Genomic DNA, 23,021 nt, shown 5'->3' on the forward strand with positions numbered 1-23,021 from the left:
GCACCAGCATTCTTCTCGAAGCTAGAACAAGCAATCCTAAAATTTGTATGGAACCACAAAAGACCCTGAATAGCCAAAGTAATATTGAAGAAGAAAACCAAAGCAGGAGGCATCACAATCCCAGACTTTAGCCTCTTCTACAAAGCTGTAATCATCAAGACAGCATGGTATTGGCACAAAAACAGACACAGACCAATGGAATAGAATAGATATTTCAGAATTGGACTCACAAAAGTATGGCCAACTAATCTTTGACAAAGCAGGAAAGAATATCCAATGGAAAAAAGACAGTCTGTCTCTTTAACAAATGGGAGAACTGGACAGCAACATGCAGAAGAACTGGGAGAACTGGACAGCAACATGCAGAAGGATGAAACTAGACCACTTTCTTACACCATTCTCAAAAATAAACTCAAAATGGAGAAAGTACCTGAATGTGAGACAGGAAACCATCAAAACCCTAGAGGAGAAAGCAGGAAAAATATCTCTGACCTCAGCCACAGCAGTTTCTTACTTGACACATCTCCAAAGGCAAGGGAGTTAAAAGCAAAAATGAATTGTTGGGACCTCATCAAGATAAAAAGCTTCTGCACTGCAAAGGAAACAATCAACAAAACTAAAAGGCAACCAATGGAATGGGAAAAGATATTTGCAAATGACATATCAGAGAAAGGGCTAGTATCCATAGTCTATAAAGAGCTTGCCAAACTCCACACCTGAAAAACAAATAATCCAATGAAGAAATGGGCAGAACACATGACTAGACACTTCTCTAAAGAAGACATTCGGATGGCTAACAGGCACATGAAAAGATGCTCAGTGTCACTCCTCATCAGGGAAATATAAATCCAAAGACACTCAGATACCACCTCATGCTAGTTAGAATGGTTAAAATGAACAAATCATGAGACTATAGATGCTGGCAAGGATGTAGAGAAATGGGAACCCTCTTGCACTGTTGGTGGGAATGCAAACTGGTGCAGCCACTCTGGAAAACAGTGTGGAGGTTCCTCAAAAAATTAAAAATAGATCTACCCTATGATCCAGCAATAGCACTACTAGGAATTTACCCAAGGGATACAGGAGTGCTGATGCATAGGGTCGCTTGTACCCCAATGTTTTTAGCAGCACTTTCAACAATAGCCAAATTATGTAAAGAGCCTAAATGTCCATCAACTGATGAATGGATAAAGAAATTGTGGTTTACATACACAATGCAATACTACTTGACAGTGAGAAAGAATGAAATATGGCCTTTTGTAGCAACATTGATGGAACTAGAGAGTGTTATGCTAAATGAAATAAGTCATACAGAGAGAGACAGATACCTTATGTTTTCACTCTTATGTGGATCCTGAGAAACTTAACAGAAGTCCATGGGGGAGGGGAAGGAAAAAAAAAAAAGAGGTTAGAGTGGGAGAGAGAGCCAAACCATAAGAGACTCTTCAAAACTGGAACAAACTGAGGGTTGATGGGGGTTGGGAGGGGGGGAGGGTGGGTGATGCGCATTGAGGAGGGCACCTTTTGGGATGAGAACTGGGTGTTGTATGGAAACCAATCTGAGAATAAATTTTATATTAAAAAATTCCCTTATTTCATTTTTTTTTTCATTTAGATCTCTGATTCAACTGAATCTTACTTATATACAATGTGCAAGACAGCAATATAATTGCACTTATAAAGTGATTAACATTTATATTTGTTAGAATAATAAATTTTTCAGTAGATACTGAGCTGCCACTTTAACTCTATACTAAACTGTGGGCTAATTTTTAATTTTCTAATCTGTCTATTTTTATTCACTATTACACTGTGTAAAAATATTATATCTTTATACATTAATTTAATAATATGATAGATTGAATTCCCCAACCTTACCAAGTACATTCTTTTTCATGTACTTAAATTTTCCAAGTTTGTCAACTTACCAAAAATATTATATTGCATAAAACATTAGATAAGATTTCCATTTAATTCATCATTAGAGAAATGCAACCTAATAAATTTGAGTTTTCACATTTAGAAATTTGGTAGATCTCCTTATTTATTTTTTGAATAAATTGTAGTAAGGTTTTGTGACTTTTAAACCATATATATATATATATATATATATACACCATATATATATATATATATATATATATATATACACACCATATATATATATATATACCATATATATATATATATATATACACACCATATATATATATACCATATATATATATATACACCATATATATACACACCATATATATATACACCATATATATATATACCATATATATATACACCATATATATATATATCATATATATATACCATATATATATATATACCATATATATATATATATATGGTATATATATATATATGGTGTGTATATATATACCATATATATATATATACCATATATATACCATATATATATATATCCTCCAAACATTAATATTATTTATTTGTGTGGTTTTTTTTCTTTAAAAAGTAGCCTAAATCTCTTGGTGGTAAATAGATTTCTCTTCTCACAATTTGAGCAATGTGAAGTTGAAGCTTAAAAATGTACTATATGGGATGAAAAAAATAAGTGAAAGGTAAATGGCAGTTAATTAAATTGTAATCCAATACAAATACCTCACTGAGTATTTAAAGGAAGAAATAGCTCTTTTTTTTTTCTGTCAACTAATAACATGTTATAAGAGAATTTAAATCTGTCATATTTCTACAAATTATCCAATCATTTTTTATTATAAAACTTGAAATACAACATAGGAAATATGCAACACTGTTCATTTGTCATTTCGAATATCTGTAAATAGAAGTAGAGTTGCTGAGGTAAAAGATACATACAGTGTAATTTTGGTACATATTGTCAACTGTCCTTCCATGGAGGTTGTGAATTTTATACAACCACCAAAGATGGAAGAGCATGCCTCTTTTACCACAGTATCAGCAATAACGTGACTCATGAAATTTTAGGATTTTTGCCAATGTGTAAGTAAAAAAAAAAAAAAAAGCTACCAAATTTTCATTTGAAATTTTTTTTTCTAAAATTGGTTTGAGCAATTTTTCCTCTGTCCTAGAAACTTTTTTTGTTTCAATTATTTGTGGAATAAATTTTGAAGTTATTTGCCCATTTTTAAAATAGAATTGTGGTCTTTTTTTTCTTACTCATTTCTGAGAGATTTTTATATGTGAGTGGGATTAACCCTTTGGGATGTAGGATTGATGTTTCTCCTGTTTTTAATCTCTTTCTACGGTGGTGTTTTGTTTTTGTTTCGTTCTGTGGAGAGCTTTGTTTGTTTTTAAAATATAACCACTTTAAGATTACAAATCGAATCATCCAGGTTCTCTTTTTATACTGTTTGGGAAAATAAGTTTATATTTAAATCTTTGTTGAATTGAAACATTTCCTGAATTATGAGATAAGGTAGAAATTTAAAATTATTTCTTTCAGACAACTATCCAGTTGCTACAACATCATTTCTTTTACAAATTTTCTTTTTCCCATTGATTCGAAATACTTCTTTATCCACGTATATCAAATTTTCGCGTGTTAGGTGTGTCTGTGATGTCTCTATTACATTTCATTGAAACTCAGTATCATATACCCATGTCACAATTTTAGTAATACATATATATTATACACACACACACACACACACACACACACACATATATATATATGGTTAGTGTGTGTGTGAGAGAGACCTGTATATTCATTTTCTACACTGCTATCTTACTAAACTGTCTTTATAGTAGTTTTCAATACTTTTTCTTAGGCTTTTCAAGTATATAATCCTATCACATGCAAATAACAACAATTGTATCTCCTCTTTTCTAATTTTTTTCTTCCCAATTCTCTTTTGTAATTATGTTAGCTAGTTCATATCTACTATCTATTTGAAATTTTAAAGGATAGTGGGAATCCTTATCCTTTTCCTGACTTTATTGAGAATGCCTTTAGTGTTTACCTATTAAGCATGATTCTGTCTTTTTGGGTTGAGGTAGGTACATTTTATCATGCAAAAATTATCCAATTTTATTTTATCAACAGTTTTTGTTAATAGTTTCTGCTGATTTATGTCTAATATCTTTAAGTATAAATAGAAATAACATGATCTTTCTCTTCAATTTGGAAGTAGAATACGTTTTATTAATGTAGTTCCTAATGTTGAGCTCTCTTTATAAACTCTACTTTATTAGGACGCTTAATTATTTTAACCCTCTCCCAGATTCTTTTTGTTAACATGAATGTGCAATCCCATTCCCACAGTCTGAAACTCCCTCCCCCCTTTTTTTTTTCCTCACAACTTTGACACAAAAACTCAGTTGGGATTAAAATGTGATTTGAGACTCTATTCAATCTCCATATCATTGTTATATATCTTGTAGAAATGTCCATGTGATTGAAGAATGCTGCCCTAGAACCACTGGCTATGTAATGTACTATACAATATATGAATTCCATTCTCTTTGTAAAATCCACAACCCAGGGGTTTTAGATGGGGGATTTTGTATTTTATTACTTCCCTATTACTAATTATAAGTAAAGTTGTCCTCCATTTATTATTTTCTTAGTTTGTATTCTTTGGTTTGTATAAATAGTATACTCCAGAAAAAAGAAAAGAAAATTTTGTCCTTGTCTGTCTTCTGGAAAAGCTTAATTAACATTAGAATTATCTTTTATTTAAAGGTTTGATAAAACCTTTTAAATTAGAAAATAAAACATTTTTGAAAATCCATTCAGTATTAGAGGCCTATGAAATAAAATGTCAAAGTTCTTTGCTTCTACCTTCTCACTTCTTCTCTTAGTTACTGTTCTGATCATTGAATCACTGTTAAAAATTGGATATGTATTCTTCCAGAACTTTCCTTATGCCACATACAAAAACAGCAAAGAAGGGTTTATAACATTTTTTAAATCTATTAATAAAGTGAATAGTTTTTTATATTTTTTGAACATTTGTATTTTGGAGCTGCCTATTTGTATACTTTTATGTTGTTTTTATTATGGTCATTCGGTAAAGATTTAGTGTTTTAAAGAGATTAGCTCTTGTCTGTCCTCCCTTACCTTCTCACTTTTCCCCAGAAGCAACCATTGAATAATTTCTAATGTTCTGTTGTGTTTCTACTTAGCTCTTTTTCTACATACATACAAATTTTCATATCTACTTAAAATTGTATAGTATTTAAAATATTTTAAATATGTATTACTTAAAATGTATGTATTCTATAGAATACACATTAGTATATTATTTATAAAATAATATATAGTCTACACTCCTTGCTTATTTTACATAGCAGTAAAAAAGGTCAATAGAGTCTTTTTAAAGGTTGAAGTATATTTCATTACTCCACTGAAGGACTATTGCATTTTTCTCCCCTCTTTTTGCTCTTAAAATGCAGTAAAAATGTAGTACATGAATGTGGGGAAAAGTACAAGAGGGATTGCTGACTTCAAGTTGCATGAAAACTTTGATAGAAACTATCTTCTTAAAGTTGTTTCACCATTTTATGAACATCTTTTTAGTATCTTTACTGATTTGTGGTATTATCAATCTCAAGTTATTATCAATCCAATTGGTATCTCATTTTTATAATTTTTATCTCCCTGGATCCCTTGGGGGGGGTGAAGGATATTTCCATATGTGTATTAGACATTTGATTTTCTTCTGTGAATTTCCTTTATATACTCTATTTCCTACTCTATAGAACTATTTTTTTCTCATTTATTTCAAGGAGCTTGTTGTTTACTAGGGATGTTAACAATTAGATGTGTCAAACGTTTGCTCCCAAGCACCTCTAAGGTCCCCTCTCTCTCTCATTTGTGCACTGCCCATCCCTTCTGTTGGCTTCTTCCTTTCCATTTTCCCTTTTGGCGGGTCTGTTTCCTGTCTTATTTGTATCACTACTAAACTAGAAGGGGATAAGGGAAAAGGAGTTAAATATTTGAATAGGGCCTATGGCAACATCAGTTTAGTTAGCAAGGATATGGAATATTCTCACTCAATGGGTATGGAGGATTTTGTGGATGCTTTCTGTCCATTCCAATTTTTCATGAAGTGACTTTTCCTTCAGAACCATTAATAATGACTGACTATCCCAGTGAAAACATGGAACTCACTGACATACTGGCTGATCAAATGTAAAAAGTGCAATTAGGATGCTCTAATGCACAAATATTTTTTTAATAAAATGTATGGTCAGTGACCAAAGATTTGAAATATTTGTCACTCAAAACTAGAATGTTTTCTTCAAGCAAATGCTGTGCTACTTTACTTTTTTATGCTATAAAGACAAAACCATAAAGAATATTCATTAATTCACACAGGAAGGACTCAGGCTGAAAGACAGGTCAAAGTAACACAATCTTGGGGAAAGATGGACAGTCAGGAAATATATTTTTCAAGAAGGCATTTGGATTGCTAGCTCTTGCAGACATACAGAGGAGGGAGAAGCAAATGTTTAATAACATTTTAAAAAACAATAGATTCCTTTGTCAGTTCCCTCCAGGCCTTGCCAAATAAAAAAGCATCTCTTTCTCCTCTTATTTTGTGTGTGTCCAGTCATTCACATTTTTCCTGAATGTTTCTATTTTTTCAGACAATTGATGGTATTTTCTTGATGGTAAACTAACTGTAGTAAGAATGGAGTTTATAGCTTGGCTATAATTATTGATAACCCCTGGTAATCTTGCTGGAGGTAATCATTAAGACCAGGAAATCAAAAATTCTCTCTTGTTATATTATCAGAAAAAAATTTTTAGTATATGTCTTTAAATGTATTCTTACAAATTATATTATGGAGAATAAAGAGAGGCCATCACTGTATGAGCTAGGGAGCATATTACTTTGTACTTTATAATGTTAAAAATAAATTTAAAGATAATTGTTACATTTTCATTGGTAAACCAATGTTTTCTGGGAAAAACATGTATATATTATTGTATTTCCTTATTCTATTTGCTCTTAAGTATTCTGAGAATGAAGATTTTTATGTTAGCTGAATATTGAGTTTTAAGGTCAGGTGTGGTACATTCTATCATTTTAAACTTTTGTTTTATATCTTTAAAGCCTCTTGCTCTTGGCAAGTTATATAATTCAGGAAGGCAGAAAAATTGATTTTAGTGTGCAAAAACAAAGTATTTGGCAGCTAAGATAATCAGCATTTATGCAAACTAAACATTTACAATATTTATGAAGATTTAAGAAAACGTAGAAAATGTTATAGGACTGTTTACAAATTAAGATCTATTGCCTGTACCTTGAATCCATAGGGTAGATTTTTATCCTTTTTTCAATCTAAGACAATGGTGGCATACTTTAAGAAATAGTTTACATTATAATAGGAAAATTAATCTTGTATAGAATAAGGAAGGCTTACTATGTGTTGGAAATTTAAGAAATTGTTCCAGTTGTATTCTGTCATAATAAACATCTACTCTCCCCCTTCCCCTGTACCCCATCCTGGCTCTTCCACACATGGGTAATCTGTTTCTGTTTTCTGGGCCAGGCTTAAAAAGAAAGCAAGCAAGATGTGGTTCACTATGTTCTCTCAGTAAAATAGTATCATTGGTGGTCATAAGGATACTCCAGTGATTTTTAATATGCTTTTCTTTGACAATGATTATACTTCACTTTTTGGGCACAAGTGACTAATTAGTGTTATTTAATAATAAAAAATATGTCATAATGTTATATTACAATCAGAGTTCATCTTCCTACTAAGTCTAATTCAGGTTCATTTCCCTTATTAAGAAAAGAAAAAGGTTTCCTTTGAAATGGCAAAAGGGAACAGAAATGGTCTTTTTGTAGTGCATCATGAACAAAATATTGGAAAAGTTAGCTAATAGATCTTGTTCTCTCAACATGTTTTTCATGAATACTAATGGGCTACTAATTAATTAACTAATTAATTGAACAATTAAAGTCCATTCATTATATGTTTTTATACAAAGAAGGTTTCGTTTGAAGACAGATTTCTACTCTATAACGTGGAGTAAAGTATAATAATCTTGGGTTACCTCAAATTAAAGGTGATTAATTTGTAGTGGCTGATTTGACATTTGGTGTAAACGTTAACTCAGGACATATTACAGGTTTTGGTGTGGGGTAGCTAGGATTATGTGGTAGTGAATGTGTAAACCCTGTGTTTTAAATACATGGTCTAGAATGTTTTAATTCTGCGAGTACTCTGAATATGTCCAGATGATAGTTTTTAACTATAAGCATGGTTTTGTTTACCATAAATATGAAACAAAGCCAACCAGGGACACCTAGGGAAGAGAGGATCCTCAAGGACCTATTTAGACAGTTGCTTCTAGGAAAAAAAACAGTCTTCAGTCAAAGACTTGTCAATCCTATTTTTAAAGATTGATTAGGTAGCTGATTTTTTTCTTCCTTCTGTCCTTGGAGAAAATGAAAAATAACAGGTCCTCTTCCACTTTAGACTAACCATTCATATACTTGATGACAGTTAGGTCTCCCTTGAGCCTTTTCTTCTCCAGGACAAATTATGCTAACTCCTTCAGTCTGTCCTCATAGGTCCTATTTTTCAACCATTAAATCATCTTATTGTTCTTCCCTGTATCTTTTCCAGTTTCTTCAAAATCCTTTAAAAATTATGTCTTAAATTGTATATATTTACATATATTTTATAGGTTAGGACTTCAGGTTGATATTTATTTACGCCTTCTAAGTCAGAAAAGATGGTCACTATGACACAGGTCAGTTGGATGAAAGGAATAATAGTAAAAATAGAAGGCAATTGAGCAGCTTCATATTCAACTCAGTGGATTCTTATGATGCAAAATAGTAAAACTGTGCCTGCAAAATTGTCCTAAGTGTTCTTTATAAGTCCTTTGGGAAGACACCAAGACAAGAAAACTATTGTAAAAACAACTAGAACTGCTTTTGCTTTTTATTTAATAAACTGATACCTCCTTTTACTAATTATAATTCTATAAAGAAAAAGATTAGCAGATGAACTAACATAGTGGCAAATTCAGGACAAAAAAAAAAGGTGAGTAATAGAAGATGAGCACTTGTGAACTCAAGGAAGGGCACAGGGATTCCGTATAAGAGTGACTTCAGTTATTAAGAGCTAGAGCCATTTTTTTTTCAAGCAGTCATTAGTGCCAAGAGGGGGCATTTGTGGAATGCTACCTAGCGTTGCTTTATTTTTTGGCAGCACATGACCAGTAGGAAGAGCATGATACTGGCTTTGCTGATATCCTGCCCTGGGTCTATGGCACTGCACTGTGTTCTCTTCAGCATCACGTTGATTTTGAGTGATTTACATACAGTCTGCATTCAACCTCTCCATTCCATGAAGACCAAAAAGGAACCCATAATCTTAGAAACCAAGTTTCCCTCTATCCAATTCCTGTGAGAGCAAGATTCCAGTGTAATAAAAACCTACAATAAAGGCCCTAAACCTTCTAGTCTTTCTTACTTCAACTTAAGTACATTAATAATTGAATTTTGTATTTCTTTGATAATTCAACTTTAAAGTAAAAGGTTTTTCTATGCCCAAAGCCAAGGATCTGGCATTTACCCTACTCTCTCTCCTGGGTTATGCACTATGAAATGGGGTGAACTGCTTCATAGCTTCCAAAGAAAGAAATTAAGTCATAACAAAAAGATGGTTTTGTGTTCTTTCTAATATCCTCCCTATAAATCAACAGTCAATAATAGGGACCACAACAGAGCTTATAAGAGCGTTAATTCCCCAGATGTAAAGCTTTGTGAGGCACCCATTGCTGGTTTATTTTCACATTAAGTTGGGATAAAAGTATAAATTTGCCATGCCCATATTGAAGAACCACAGGCAAACAGTGGGCTCTTGCATCGAATGGTGGGCAGTGGTAGAATATTTGTGTTTTGCACTAACCCCTCTTTGAAAGCTAATGCAGTATGGTCTTACCATTTTTGCAGACAGGACAACACTGTTCTGGTTCATAGACTGGGTTGACACACTCAGGAACTGCGCAGTCTGCTACAACACAGTGAACTTCATTGCTGGGCTCACAGCGACACCATTCACATGGAGAGGGCTAGGAACAAATCTAAAATTAGCCCCTTTTCTCCTATAACTTAATGCTTGCACATTCATATGCTGTTAGAAGATAAAACATCAGTGTTTATATTGGCTTTACTGTATCAACTCCATTTACCATGTGTATGATCATTCTTCCCCAATGGAAAGCAACCTGGATATCCAAGCCAAAGTGGGTTGCTGTGTGGAGCTCAGGTTGCCATGAGCAACTGGGGCACTATGGGATGACTCTTCCTATGACTTATGTTCCTACTTTACAAAGAAGTGTTGGGACAACTAATATGTCACCTCTTGGTTTGGTTTGGTTTCCAGATGCACTGATTGCCCTACCTTCCTCTGGCAAACAGGAATGACACTGGATCATGTGAAGCAAGTTTTTGCTATTTGTCACTTTTCTTCCTAAGAAAGGAAAGGATTACTGAGAAGCAAGAAAATGGTAAATGGACATCCTAACCCTTTGTATGAACTCCTTTTCAAGCTAACCTAGACTCTAAATGGCATTTTTTTTTTTCCAATATGAATTTTAGAAAAGATTGCATTTGGGATCCAAACGTTCAGGTACTGCCTCTTGAAAGATTTAGCGAATACCTTTCATCTTTCCTGCTTGCTTTTATGAATGAACTAAAATCAATTGACTTAAAAAGCCACTAGTTAGAGTCAAAGACTAAAAATGGAACTGAAAAGTGATTAATTTAGAGGAGAAAAAAAAAACCAGGCAGAAAACAATTTTTGTCTCAACAGTACTTACCAGCCAAAAGTGAGTTTGATATTTTCTGTTTCTTTTCCACAAACTGCCTATACCACAAATAATCTCAAGCAGTGACCATTTTGTGATGTTCTCATGTTTACAAGTTCTATCTCTCATTTCTCATGCAACAGAGTTTGGAATTCTGGAATAAAAACTTGGAGGTCTCAGAAGTTATACAAGTGTCTACTTCTCAAATCATTCCATTTGTTCTGAGAACATTCTACCTCCAGTCCTATGCAACAGTGCCACAATCTGTGTTGGAAATCTAATAGTCCAATAAATCTTTCTCACAGGCCACAGTCACTTTGAGGTAAACATTTTGCATTGTAAAATGCAATTTGCAAGTTCCTCACTTGCAAATTGTGTTAATTAAAGCTCTCTGCCTTTGTCTCAGTTGCTACTGTCCATATCAGCTCTTGTTTTTCTTCAACCTGTGGCGGTGAAAACCTTTCAACTAATTATTTTCAAATTAATGTTACCTTTGCTTTCTGCTTGGAGAATGAGAGTCTAGCTTTCAATTATTTTACTTTCCGATTTAGTAGGAGTAAGAGAATTAGACATAGAATCTGTAGGAAAAGTATTTCTAATGTTGTCAATACATTCATTGAAGGGTACAGTTAAGCTCCTTACTGTGTGGTGAGATGTGTTAAGTAGTATCTCAAAGCAATATATTAGATCGTCCTAAGGGCTGGGATTTTTCTGAAGCTCCTCTACTGAAAAATCTCAGGAAATTAAGGAAAAGACTTGATACCATAGCGCATTATTTGTTGGCGAAATGTGAGAAATCCTGTGAGAAAGGAAAATTCTTGCTGCTCTAACTCCTTATTTCACAAGCCCCATTGTGCTATCTTAAATTCCCAAGTAAAATGGTCAGAAGCTGTTTCCCTTTCCTTTGTTAATTGCAAAGAATTTTTACATAGGCTTCTGACGTGCATTTATGGTTAATATGAGAGAAAAAGGGAACCACTAATATGGCTTCCACACCCAGCCCTTCCATAGCTGTGACCCTTCATTCTTGCTGCAGCACGGGCTGATCTGTGCAACTCTAGTGGACTGATTCAGCCATTAAAAATCCCAAAGATCCCCTAAATTTTCCAATGCAAAATGTTTACTCAAATTAACTGTGGCCTGTGAGAAAGATTTATTGGACTATTAGATTCCTAACAGATTATTAAAGACACCATTCTGACTCAAACAATGTTTTTGGAAATGATTAACTACTGGATATCATGCCAAGCCATTTACCTATGTCAACTTACTTATTTCTCATAATAAGCCTATGAAGGAAGATTTGCTATTATCTTTATCTCATAGATGAGGATATAGGCTGAGAGGGTCAATAACTTCCTTAGGCCTAGGCAGCAAGGGACAGAGGCAGGATTTGAACCCAGGTGGTGTACTTGCTATAATGTCCTGCCAGTGATAGCAAGAATCACTATTCTGGGTACTCCCATTTGCATAGTTCATTTTACAGTGGTTTGTACCCTTCTCTATGCAGGCCAGATCCAGAGGAATAGCCATTAGGAACTGAATAATTGATTTATGGAAGATACATACTTCTGCTAAAACAGGGAATTTCACTAGGGTATTTATTGCATAAAGAGGTTATTATGGAGCCATAGAGCTTTTTAACCTTCTGCAAATGTAAATTAGTAAGAAAAGAATAGTAGGTTGAAGTTAAGTTGCCCTGAGGCTCACATCCTTGGGGGCGTTGGCATCTTTAGCCTCGTAACCACACTGGGGGGTATCTGAGAGAAGTACTAACAGATGATGGTGCAGTAAAGACCCAGGGGCATCTATGTGAAGCCAGTGGAGACTGGATGTATATGCCCTAGAGTTCTGAGAAATATTCTGAGGAAGAGCTATGACTATAAGGCTTGGTGATAAAAGTACACCTGATATTTTAAGGGATTTTGAATAATGAGAAACATAAATTGGAAAAATGAAAGTATCACCCTAGCCACTGAGGGACATTTTCTTTGAATCTTCCCCTGACTCTGACTTTATTCAAATACCACACCCTTCCTGGGTCTAGAATCTCTTGTCAGACACATGCAATTTCCTCTTTTGTTTTCATTAATTTTTTCCCGCAAATAATCTCTTTCAGTCCATTTCTTCTCACATCTCCATGTGTGCCCCACCCCCACTCTGATGCTCAATCAAATTTAACTCCTTGACCTTACTCTAAAGCCCCTTCTTTCTTCTCCAGCCTTATCAGGACTTCGCTTTCACAAATTCATTAGTTCAGATACCGGTAATTTCTTGCCCAACTTGACTTCTTCCACTGCCCCTGCTTTCTCCTGCACTTCTGAAAAGACATTGCATAAGCAGCAAGAAGTCCCTGGGAATGAACAATGTGCATTGTTCCTACTTTAAAAATCCTTCCCACCTTGCAGCCTAAAACTGAAAGGTTTGGTGCTTTCCATAATCTTTACATCTTTAAGGGCTGAGCTGGTTGCGAATTTCCTTTTATCAGGCTCTTCAATGTGAAAACTATAGATTAAATCTGAAAATGTCCCTGTAAAACCAAAGATTAAACAATAAAGCTATGCTTAGAGGAACAGAGGAACACAGGAACAGAGTAAGTACTTGGAATAAAATTATTCTTACTCACTTTTTTTTAGAAGAACATGTGAAATTACAACTAGTGACTTTTGTCAGCTAGAGATTTGGTAAGTAACATGATTAAATGACACCATCCTAAAATTTTATACAAGAAAAATCTTTTTTCTAAGAAATCTCACAGAACATGTCATTTCTGTGAAAGCTTTGGAAAATAAAGTAACATTCACTATATATACCTTTACATAAATTTTAATTAAAATTAAGATTAGAAGCCAAATGTATTAATGCATGTATTAGATAATCTGATAATTTTATGTCTGTTATGAATCTGTACACCTCCTGCTTAGGGTTTTTGAATATCTAATGTGGATTCTGTTTAAGTAGAAACATGCATTTTATCTGTACTTCCTGTTATCACTGAATATATTTGCATGGCAAATCCAAATGCTGTCCCAGCTGCCCCCAAATTTCAACAGGGTTTCCTACTAGATACATATATTTATTTATTTTCTGATTAATAGAATAAAAGGGGATTTAAAAAAATTGATTTAGGTAATTGGAATCCAAATTTTTCTCCTTGGTATTAGAGAATGGAAATATGACAATACACATCAGTTTTTTCAATGGTTAACTTTTGAAGACCTTGAAGCTAAAATCCCAATGCCATTGTCTGTGGTTTTTGAGAATTCTTAGAAAATTGAAAGGGATGTGCCAGAACCATGAGAATAGTAGAATGCTCCATGATTTTTTGAAATAGAGAAAGTAGCCTGAAACTAGTAACTTAGCTTACTAGAATAATTGAGTAATTCCAGAAAAATTGTCAAATATGCTCTCTGGAAAATTTGGAAGTGAGGTAAGTCATCACTAAGAGTCAACGTAGGATTATGAGAACATGTTAATACAGACATGTTAATACAGACTGGTTGCATAGAATTTTCAAAATGTTTGTAGAAAATGCACATTTATTTTGGATTCTGAGTACACTGGCTTACTTTCCATATCTGAGGAAAGTCTGGATGTTTGGTTTATATCACTGTACCTTGTGGCATCATTATTTATGTGGAGGCTGTTACTGGAATTGTTTGTAGAGCTCCCATGAGGAAATAGTCACAGCCTACCAGATTTGTTACCCAAATTCAATCCTCAAAGTGACAAGGGCATAGCAGTGTTCAGTTTACTATTTTAATTTGATGAAGTTTACAATAGTTTTCTTACAAGTTGGAAAACTCTGCATTTGGAAAATTAGAAAAACAATATTTCCTTTAGTTGGCTTTGTTTGGATGGCTGTGATATCATGGTTAGAAGACACTTCTCTATAGCCTTAGTACTTAGAACTTCTGGTCTCTGATGCTTTATCACTGGCTGTGAATCTTTGGAAAATTAGATAAACTTTCTGTGCCTTAGTTTCTTAATCTATAAAATGGGAATAACAGTATTACCAATTTCACAGAGTTACTGCGAAGCACATTAAATGTGTAAGACAAATTATAATATTATTATTTTATTCACTTGCAAACTTATTGATGGTTTTTTGAAAAAAGTGTAAAATTGAACGATAGCATAAGACTAGATTTAAAAGAATATTTAGGTTATTTTTCTTGTTCAAAGTGGAATCTGATTACAGAGGTGGTTGCAGTGAAGTTTTATAGAACTTGGTTTGTTGCAGGTCAGAGGGAGAATGTGTGAATCAATAGAATTAATCATGTCAGAAACATATTGAAGAAAAATTGTTGTTAGAAGTCTCTAGATAAAGACTAATTGTGAACCATTAAAATGACCATCATAAATCACTTAGGGAAAGGAAAAGAAAAAATGAAAAGCAACAAACCTGTTTTCCTTCCCTGATGTCTTAGCATTTAGACGTCAACTCAAATGCCCTTTTTCCAAGGAGCTCTTCCCTGATATCTTTCCATCATCCTTCTCCATCACACTGCCTATTCAGAACTCTCATCAGTGCATGAGGTTATCTTACTGGTTTGAGTATACGTTTATTTATTTTTATCTGCTTTCCCTATCATTATAAGCTTCTTATAGTATATTGTTCATTGCTATACTCAGCACCAAGAAGATATCTTAGCACATGATAGATACTTAACAAATACTTGTTAACATATACAAGTCATTTATGCATAACCTATGTTTTCTTATTTGTAAAGCCATACTTCTTGGGCAGCTTCATCTATGTTAATCATTCATGGATAGGATTCTGATTCGATAACATACTTGCATTTTATTTAAATATTATAAAGGGCACTTTGTGGGGAAAGGTTCCTGACTATGAGTCATCAAATGAGTATCTGGGTTACAATATTATGACAATGAACATAAACTTACTTTTAAAGGCAATTTGAAATTCACATTACCCACCATGTGGATCACAAGTTAAATCAACCTTCAAGCACTCCATTGACTAGACTCTCGCAGTAGATAATTATAGACTTATTGCACTAGCAAATACCATGATAACTAAATTTAGGGTAAGAATACATACAGAGGAATTCCTCAGGAGTCTGTGAAAAAGCTAGTCTCATTTTATAATGTGTGTTAAGTTTAATGGTTGCCTTTTAGACAAAATGATTTTAGTATAATATAAACTATTTTTAAGGAAAAAAATACAACAATCCTGATTTTAAACAAATCCATTTTCCTAAGGGATGACTTAGATTACAAAGTCCAACAAAACACAAACAAAGGAACAAAGCTTGATTCCTAGAAAGCCTCCCATGAATTGTTGAAGGCTGAAGTGGTGAATGAATACAGTATTCTACTGCCAAGTTTTAGCACACTGCTACATCAATGGCTTTCCTTCTGACCAAGTGATATTAGGCTTTTCATACCATATGGTACTCCATTTATTTGATAATATTGGCAAAAAATTATCAGAGAGAATATAGCTCAGATTGCTCTTCTAAAAACTTCCCATTAAACAACAATTTAAAATTTGATCTCCACCAAGGAAAATATACTGCTTTAAGAAGCACTCTTCTTTTAGAGATAATTTATGGCATAAATTTTATCACTTTATGGAACAAATCTCATTACTTTCAAACTGTATGAGAAATTTGGAATACTATTTCAAAGTTGCTGATGCCTGTCAGGAATCTCACTGTTCACTTCATTAAAATATACATTAAATTACAGAGTACAAGAGTATTTAGCATCCATTGCCACTACTGTAGCCAGTAATTTGCATGCGGCAGATGTCACCTAATAATCAATACAGCCAATGGATTTTAAACAAAATTCACAATCCTCTGAAAGAAAACCCATTGCACCAGTGATTAAAATGCTCCTCAGTGTCCTGCATCAAATGGAACTGTAGTGATTTCTTCAGTGATCTGCCCTATTGATTGGAGCACATTTGAAACACTGAGGTTGTAAGTCTTACCAAATTATGAATATAGAGCTGGAATTTCTTTAAGAATTTAATACTACTGAAGTAAACAGAAAACTGGATGCATAGAGTTTTCTAAATAACCTCAGTTTGTCAGCAAATGTGTATGATGTTATCATTTGAGTAACAAGTTAAATAATAACTGTTCTGGCTTTGTCTAAGAAGTTGGTACTTTGATAATACATTATGGAATATTATTATTCAGTTATCTATCAAAAACCACTTTATGTTTTTGAAAACAAACATTTTAGCCAGGTGATTGTAAGGAGTACACACAGCTTTGCCCATGTAGATATAATATACTATGTAGACAATAAACTAAAAATCAGAAATAAGATATATGAATTTAAAAATTTATTGAGTATATCTATTAAATGCATAGCATATATAAGATAAGGTATATAAAGTATACCAAGATGAGCTATATATAGCCTGTCCTTAATAAATGACAGTCTAGAAAAAGAAATATCTATAGAAATAAGTTTTGATTTTGTAAAACAAATTATTTTTCATAAAAATAACTGATGGACCTATTATAAGGTCCTATGGACCTATTATAAGGAGGATAGAATTATTGGAGTTAATCTTTCTATTTTTATTTTTATTTATTCTGACCCTAATGTAAAACACAATAATATTGCAAAGAAGTTGATGAAATATCCAATCTAAAGTTATTATTTATCAAGTATAAAAAATGTTCACTCGGTCTTAAAATTTACCATTATAGGGACACCTGGGTGGTTCAGCCAGTTAAGTGTCTGACTTCAGCTTGGGTCATGATCTTGTGGTTCATGAGTTTAAGCCCCATGTGGGGCTCTGAGCTGATAGCTAAAAACCTGAAGCCTCCTTTGGATTCTGTGTCTCCCTCTCTCTCTGCCCCTCCCCCCTAGCAGTCTGTCTCTCTCTTAAAAGTAGATAAAGCATCAAAAAATTAAAAAAAAAAGAAACTTACCGTTATATTTGCAACACAACAGTGGCATTATATTAATGATTTTTTTCTCTGAAAAAATTTTTTTCCTAAAAATTTATTTAAATGTATTTTGGCTTATTTTTAAGAGCAGGCAAGTCTATAGTTACATACTACCTATTCTAATAAGCTGATGGTATATAGAACCAATATTTTTCTTCTGAATATTTTCAAGGAATTTCATGACAATAAAACCCAGCTTTTTCTGAAATATGAAGAATAGCACACAGGAAAATAAACTGTAGAGAAAGAGAATGTAAACAAAAATATCTTTCTTGAGTTACAATCACAGATGTATTTTTTAAATAGGCAAAGTATACTTATTAAGGAAATAACAGTGTATATTTAAGAAAAAAAGAAAGAATGTGTTAGCTGCCTCTACTAGAGTCTTCAAAGGAGAACCCAAAGATATAGACGAAGGCTAGAAGATTCACAGTGAAGTAAAGATTTTGATAAAGTGTCACCCCTATCCTTGTGAAATAGCCTAGAAAAGCAACAGCCTTTAGTCCTTCACTGATAAGCTGGATTGACTTTTGGCTTTGATACATTAAAGACCCTTGACGATGAACAGAATATGTTGACTACAGCCCGTATGTCTCCATGGTAAGGATTCTCCACTTATCACCTATTTATGCGATAGGAAAAAAAATGAACAACTGTATAGCTTCAAAACTCTCCTGTCGACACTAAAAAGAACAGATTGTTGATATCAGTTAAAATCCAGTCATCTACACTAGCATTAAAACAGGGCCATGTGTGCGTGGGGGAGAATACATTACCGTTAGAATTCTACAACCTGAAAGAATCATGTTAAGAGACACATAAGACCAGGCCTGTTCTATGAGAAACATTGAAAGGAGGTGTTTTGCATGGTTGTCACTGAACTCAGGGTTTTTCAGGGTGTAGGATGTGAAAATATTAGGCCTAGAACAACCAGTTCCATCTGTATTGGGAGTACCAATCAGACTTAGTTCAGAAGTCTCTCTTTGCCACTGTCTCAGAATTTCTCTGGGCAAAAATGTACTAAAAGTTGAACTCTTTTGTTGCCTTTCCATTTGTTGGCAACATTATACTTTTACATATTATGAAAAGGCAGTAATTGAAAATTAATACAGTGAAGTACTTTATAACTGCTAATAATAAAATATATTAGTTTCCAATTTTAAGTCCAAACAGCAATTTCCTTCTCAATGTTCTACTTCATTATTTGATGCTTAATTCATAGCCTACCTCATTCCACAAAATTATGTTGAGATGGCTTATGGGCAATAATATGAGAGTATATTTTAATTTAAAAAGTCTTGACTAATTTCTTGATAAACCTTTGACTTTAGTGTGTATTGGTTTTATGCAGGGTGCAGCCAAAACCGTCAGTTTTGAAACTGTGTATAACAATAGCTAGTACTAATGCCTAGTGCAGTTCGGCCATATGACCCTGTGGAATGAGCACACTTGGAACTCACCTCCTGCCATCAAAGAGTGTTGATTTATCTTAAATTACTTGAAACTGGGTTTTCTCATTTGTCAGGTGGAGGTAATAATAACATAATATTAACAGGGCTCAAATTGCATCACTAGATTCTTAGGAGAATGAAAGGAAATGATATAATATGCAAATTATGTAGCCTTGCTTAAAAGACCCTCATTGTTATGGCTTTCAGTGTGACCAGTGTATGTATGTATGTATGTATGTATGTATGTATGTATGTATTTATTATTTATATTTCTCTCCATCCATTTTCAATGGCCATGTATTTATCAAGGGAATATATTGATCATAAATTGTTTTTATTAAATTATGGCATGATTATTTCAATTATAAGGTTTTTGAAATATTGAATTTGTAAGGAATATATCTTTTAGAGTTTTAAAAGCAATTTGGGTTGCATCTCTAAAATGTAGCAATGTATGCACTCATACTGTGGTTAGATGAGGATGACATTGGGAAACATTTTAAAATAGTTAATTAGGTTCTTGTTTACTGAGATGAAACTCCAATATTTAATCAGATTCTTGGTCCAAACAGATTTTTAACAGGGTAACTTTAGCTCACCTTGTTTTGAATCTTGATTTAGGTATGTTCTAGCTTCAGTGTGAATGTCCTAGGGTCTCATTAACTAACTAAAGGAAAATTCTCTGTGATTGTCCTTTTTCTCCCTAATGAAGCTTTCTAAATCTCAGCAGTCAAAGGTTTGCTATTTTAGTAGGATTTTATTTTTAATGTTGGGGAAAAATTAAAGTTAGGCTGAATACATTTAATTTTTTTCCCTGTCACATTTAGGAAGGGGAAATAAAACTAATATATGGTGAAAATAAGTGGAGTTCCAGAGAGCTGTGGCTGTTCTCTCACTATAAAGAAAAATGACTTAATTTGGTAACCACTGGAAATTTTTGTAGTAACTATGGTATTTCCAAGACGGCAAAATCATTATCAAAGTCCATGGTTTGTTGTTGTTGTTTTTAAATTTGTATTTCACAGATGTAAAAATTTAGAAAAACCCTCTAAATTTGCAAAAATATTCTTGGGTGGTTCTCACAGCATTCAGAATGCAGGTGTTATTATTTATTAATGGACTGGAAGGTGCCTTAGACTCACACTTCTTCATGGCAATGGGAGTTTTTAAAATGAAAGAAATTGAGCCCTCTAAAACATGAAGCAGGGTAAGAATTTTCCTCATCCTAGCATGTATACATTTTCTTCATAGTGAAATATGAAATATCTCAGCATTATAGTTGAACACCTGTTGGAGAATATAGGGCGTGTAGACACTCACATGAAAATGAAGCCATCTCTACTATGTCTTGAAAAGCATCCTTAGTGAACTTGTGGCAGCTGGTCAGGTATAATGAGAAGAGCACTAGAATTGGTCAGAAATCCTTCTTTCTCATAAAATAAGAATAAAAATATCTTGGAATGAAATAACTCTTGAAGGATCACACGTGCAAAATATTTTATAAAATTGTCAACTATTATTTGTTTTGCCTTGGACACAGATCTGGTTGTGTCACTTCTTCACTGGAGTCCCTTTGTGGCTCCCTGCTCAACCCAGGCTTTGGCCAAAGCTCTATGGCCTGACGTTCACATCATGAGCTGGACCTGTGTTCCTTTCTCACTCTTTTATGTTTTGCTCCTCTACAGTTTATGCTCTGGCCACTTGGGTTGAGTCATTTGTCTCTGAATGTGCTTTGTACTTACTTTTGCCGGTGTCCCAATTTTTGTCTAAAATACTTTCAGTGTGCTGAAATCCCCACTCTTAAGCCTTCCAGACTAAATTCCTCCTTTCTTCGTATGAATTTCTACTACAGTCGTCACAGGCCACCTGCTATTAGTTGTAACTGTATTATTCCCTTTGCTAGACTAGGAGAATTTTGAGGGTCAGATTTATGTCTTACACATTTTGGTACAACTCTACAAAACCTACCACTTCTTCACATGTAGATGATATTTAGAATACTTAATGAAATCAAGCAATGGGTTATGTGAGTTGAATTGATAAGATATAATAATGAACTGAATACCTAAGAAGATAATATACATATTTTCTTTTATTAATATCACAGGAAGTATATTTATTATATTACATTAAATTAAAAATACCTACTTGTCACACTATCAAAGGAGAACACGAGGGAGATCAAAATAATGGAAGTTTGTATCATCTTTGCTTATCTGTTTCATCTGAGAATTCTCAGTAAGTGGAAAGTTATTAAATTATTATTCATCAATGCAAACAACAAAGCTGTACTGCTTGAAGGCAAATGTGCAGAGATATATGACTTAATATTGTTGCCAAGTACGTATAACAACAATTATAATAGGCAAATCTAAATGCTTTTTTAAAGTTACATATGTGAAAAGAGATACCTGAGACCACCTATAAGTGAAGTTGGACCTATATCTATCAGTATCCAAAATGTTTAACCTTCAAAGAATAAAGATTGGAAAGATTTGATGACAACACAATATGAGGGAAGTAAAAGGGAAGAATAATTTTATCATAGATCAGGGGTTGGCATTTCTGTAGGAGACCAGATAGTAAATATTTTTGACCTATGTGAGTCATATGGTCTCTGGGGCAACTACTCAACTCTTCACTACAGCTTAAAAGCCACCACAGACAATACATAATCATAGCTGAATAATCATAGCTGATTTACGATAAAAGTCTACAAAAGCAGGTGGTAAGTTGGATGTGGCTCATGGATTATATGGTGTCAATCACTTAGATTTTTGGTTATATGTAGCTGGCATTATTATGATGAAGAAGGAGAGGTAATTTTGTCAATTAAATTGTTTTATGCAGCACAAATTAATTGCTATAAACAATCATGTTAATGTCAATATTGGAAACTTAAAAAAAAGCCAGAAAATAAAGGAAGAGCTGAGACATATAGACTTTTATCATTAACTGCCCATAAGAGTCAAATAAAGAAATTAGGGTATCGTGAATCATTAGTAAAGTATTTCTTAAACTGTGTTTCTTTGAACTCTTATGAACTTTAAGATGTTAATAGATGTTCTGAGAAAAAAAGTATTCTTCTGTCACATAAATTTATAAAATCCTATATTAAATATAGTTTATTGGTAATAGTAATAAAAATGTCAAGTAGCCTTTATGAATCCCTTATTGTATGCCAAGTAGTTTCTACTATTACAGAGCTAGAGTAATATACCTAAGTCACTTGGCTGCTAAGGGGTGGAACCTACTCTAAAATCCAGTTTTCACCTCCCTGTCAAGCTCATCACTGTTGAATAATACATACTGGCTCTCAAACCTTTTAAAATGCTCAAGCAGTGTCAATACACTAATATACACATCACATTTCTAAGAACTGTTAAAGGATAAATCATTTCTCAGATTTACTTGCCCATGAAAAAAAATCAGAAATCCTTACTGAGAATCTCACACATTGCTTGTGTTTCCTAGAAAAGAGTCTGGAAAAGGCTACATACATCATTACAGTGATTCCCAAATCTAGCTGATCATTAGAATTACCTGGGAAGCTTTAGAAAAACATAAATGTAAATAATTTCAACCCAAATCAGAGAGGGAAAGGTCAAGGAATCTGAATTTTTGCAACATTCCTTCCTGAGATGATACTGAGCATACATCAGTCTACGAATATTTCTTTGTTCTAATGCCATGGAACTAGAGAGTTTTGCATACCTCATCCATTTTTCACATTCCATTCCTGTCTCATAGTGTCTCATAGTGAAAGGCAGGTGCTTGCAGAGTGAGAAAATCGAGAACATGAGTCCTCAGTTCCTAAAATCACTAAATACATGGCAA

At 33.5% G+C, this 23,021-nt stretch overlaps 1 protein-coding gene across 2 annotated transcripts in view; it reads right to left on the reverse strand.

Annotated features, from left to right (window-relative positions):
* The window catches only part of VWC2L (von Willebrand factor C domain containing 2 like), a 160,972-nt gene that overhangs the window by 125,565 nt on the left and 12,386 nt on the right, over nucleotides 1–23,021 (reverse strand). The window contains exon 3 of one of the 2 annotated variants that reach the window (XM_058706028.1): nucleotides 9,925–10,054. The exons of the other annotated variant lie outside the window; for it this stretch is intronic. Coding sequence (XP_058562011.1) covers nucleotides 9,925–10,054 — 130 coding nt within the window. The remainder of the gene's footprint in view (nucleotides 1–9,924; nucleotides 10,055–23,021) is intronic. 2 annotated transcript variants of the gene reach the window in all.

Source organism: Neofelis nebulosa, chromosome 2 (assembly GCF_028018385.1).
Source record: "Neofelis nebulosa isolate mNeoNeb1 chromosome 2, mNeoNeb1.pri, whole genome shotgun sequence".
NCBI classification, from domain to species: Eukaryota; Metazoa; Chordata; class Mammalia; order Carnivora; family Felidae; genus Neofelis; species Neofelis nebulosa.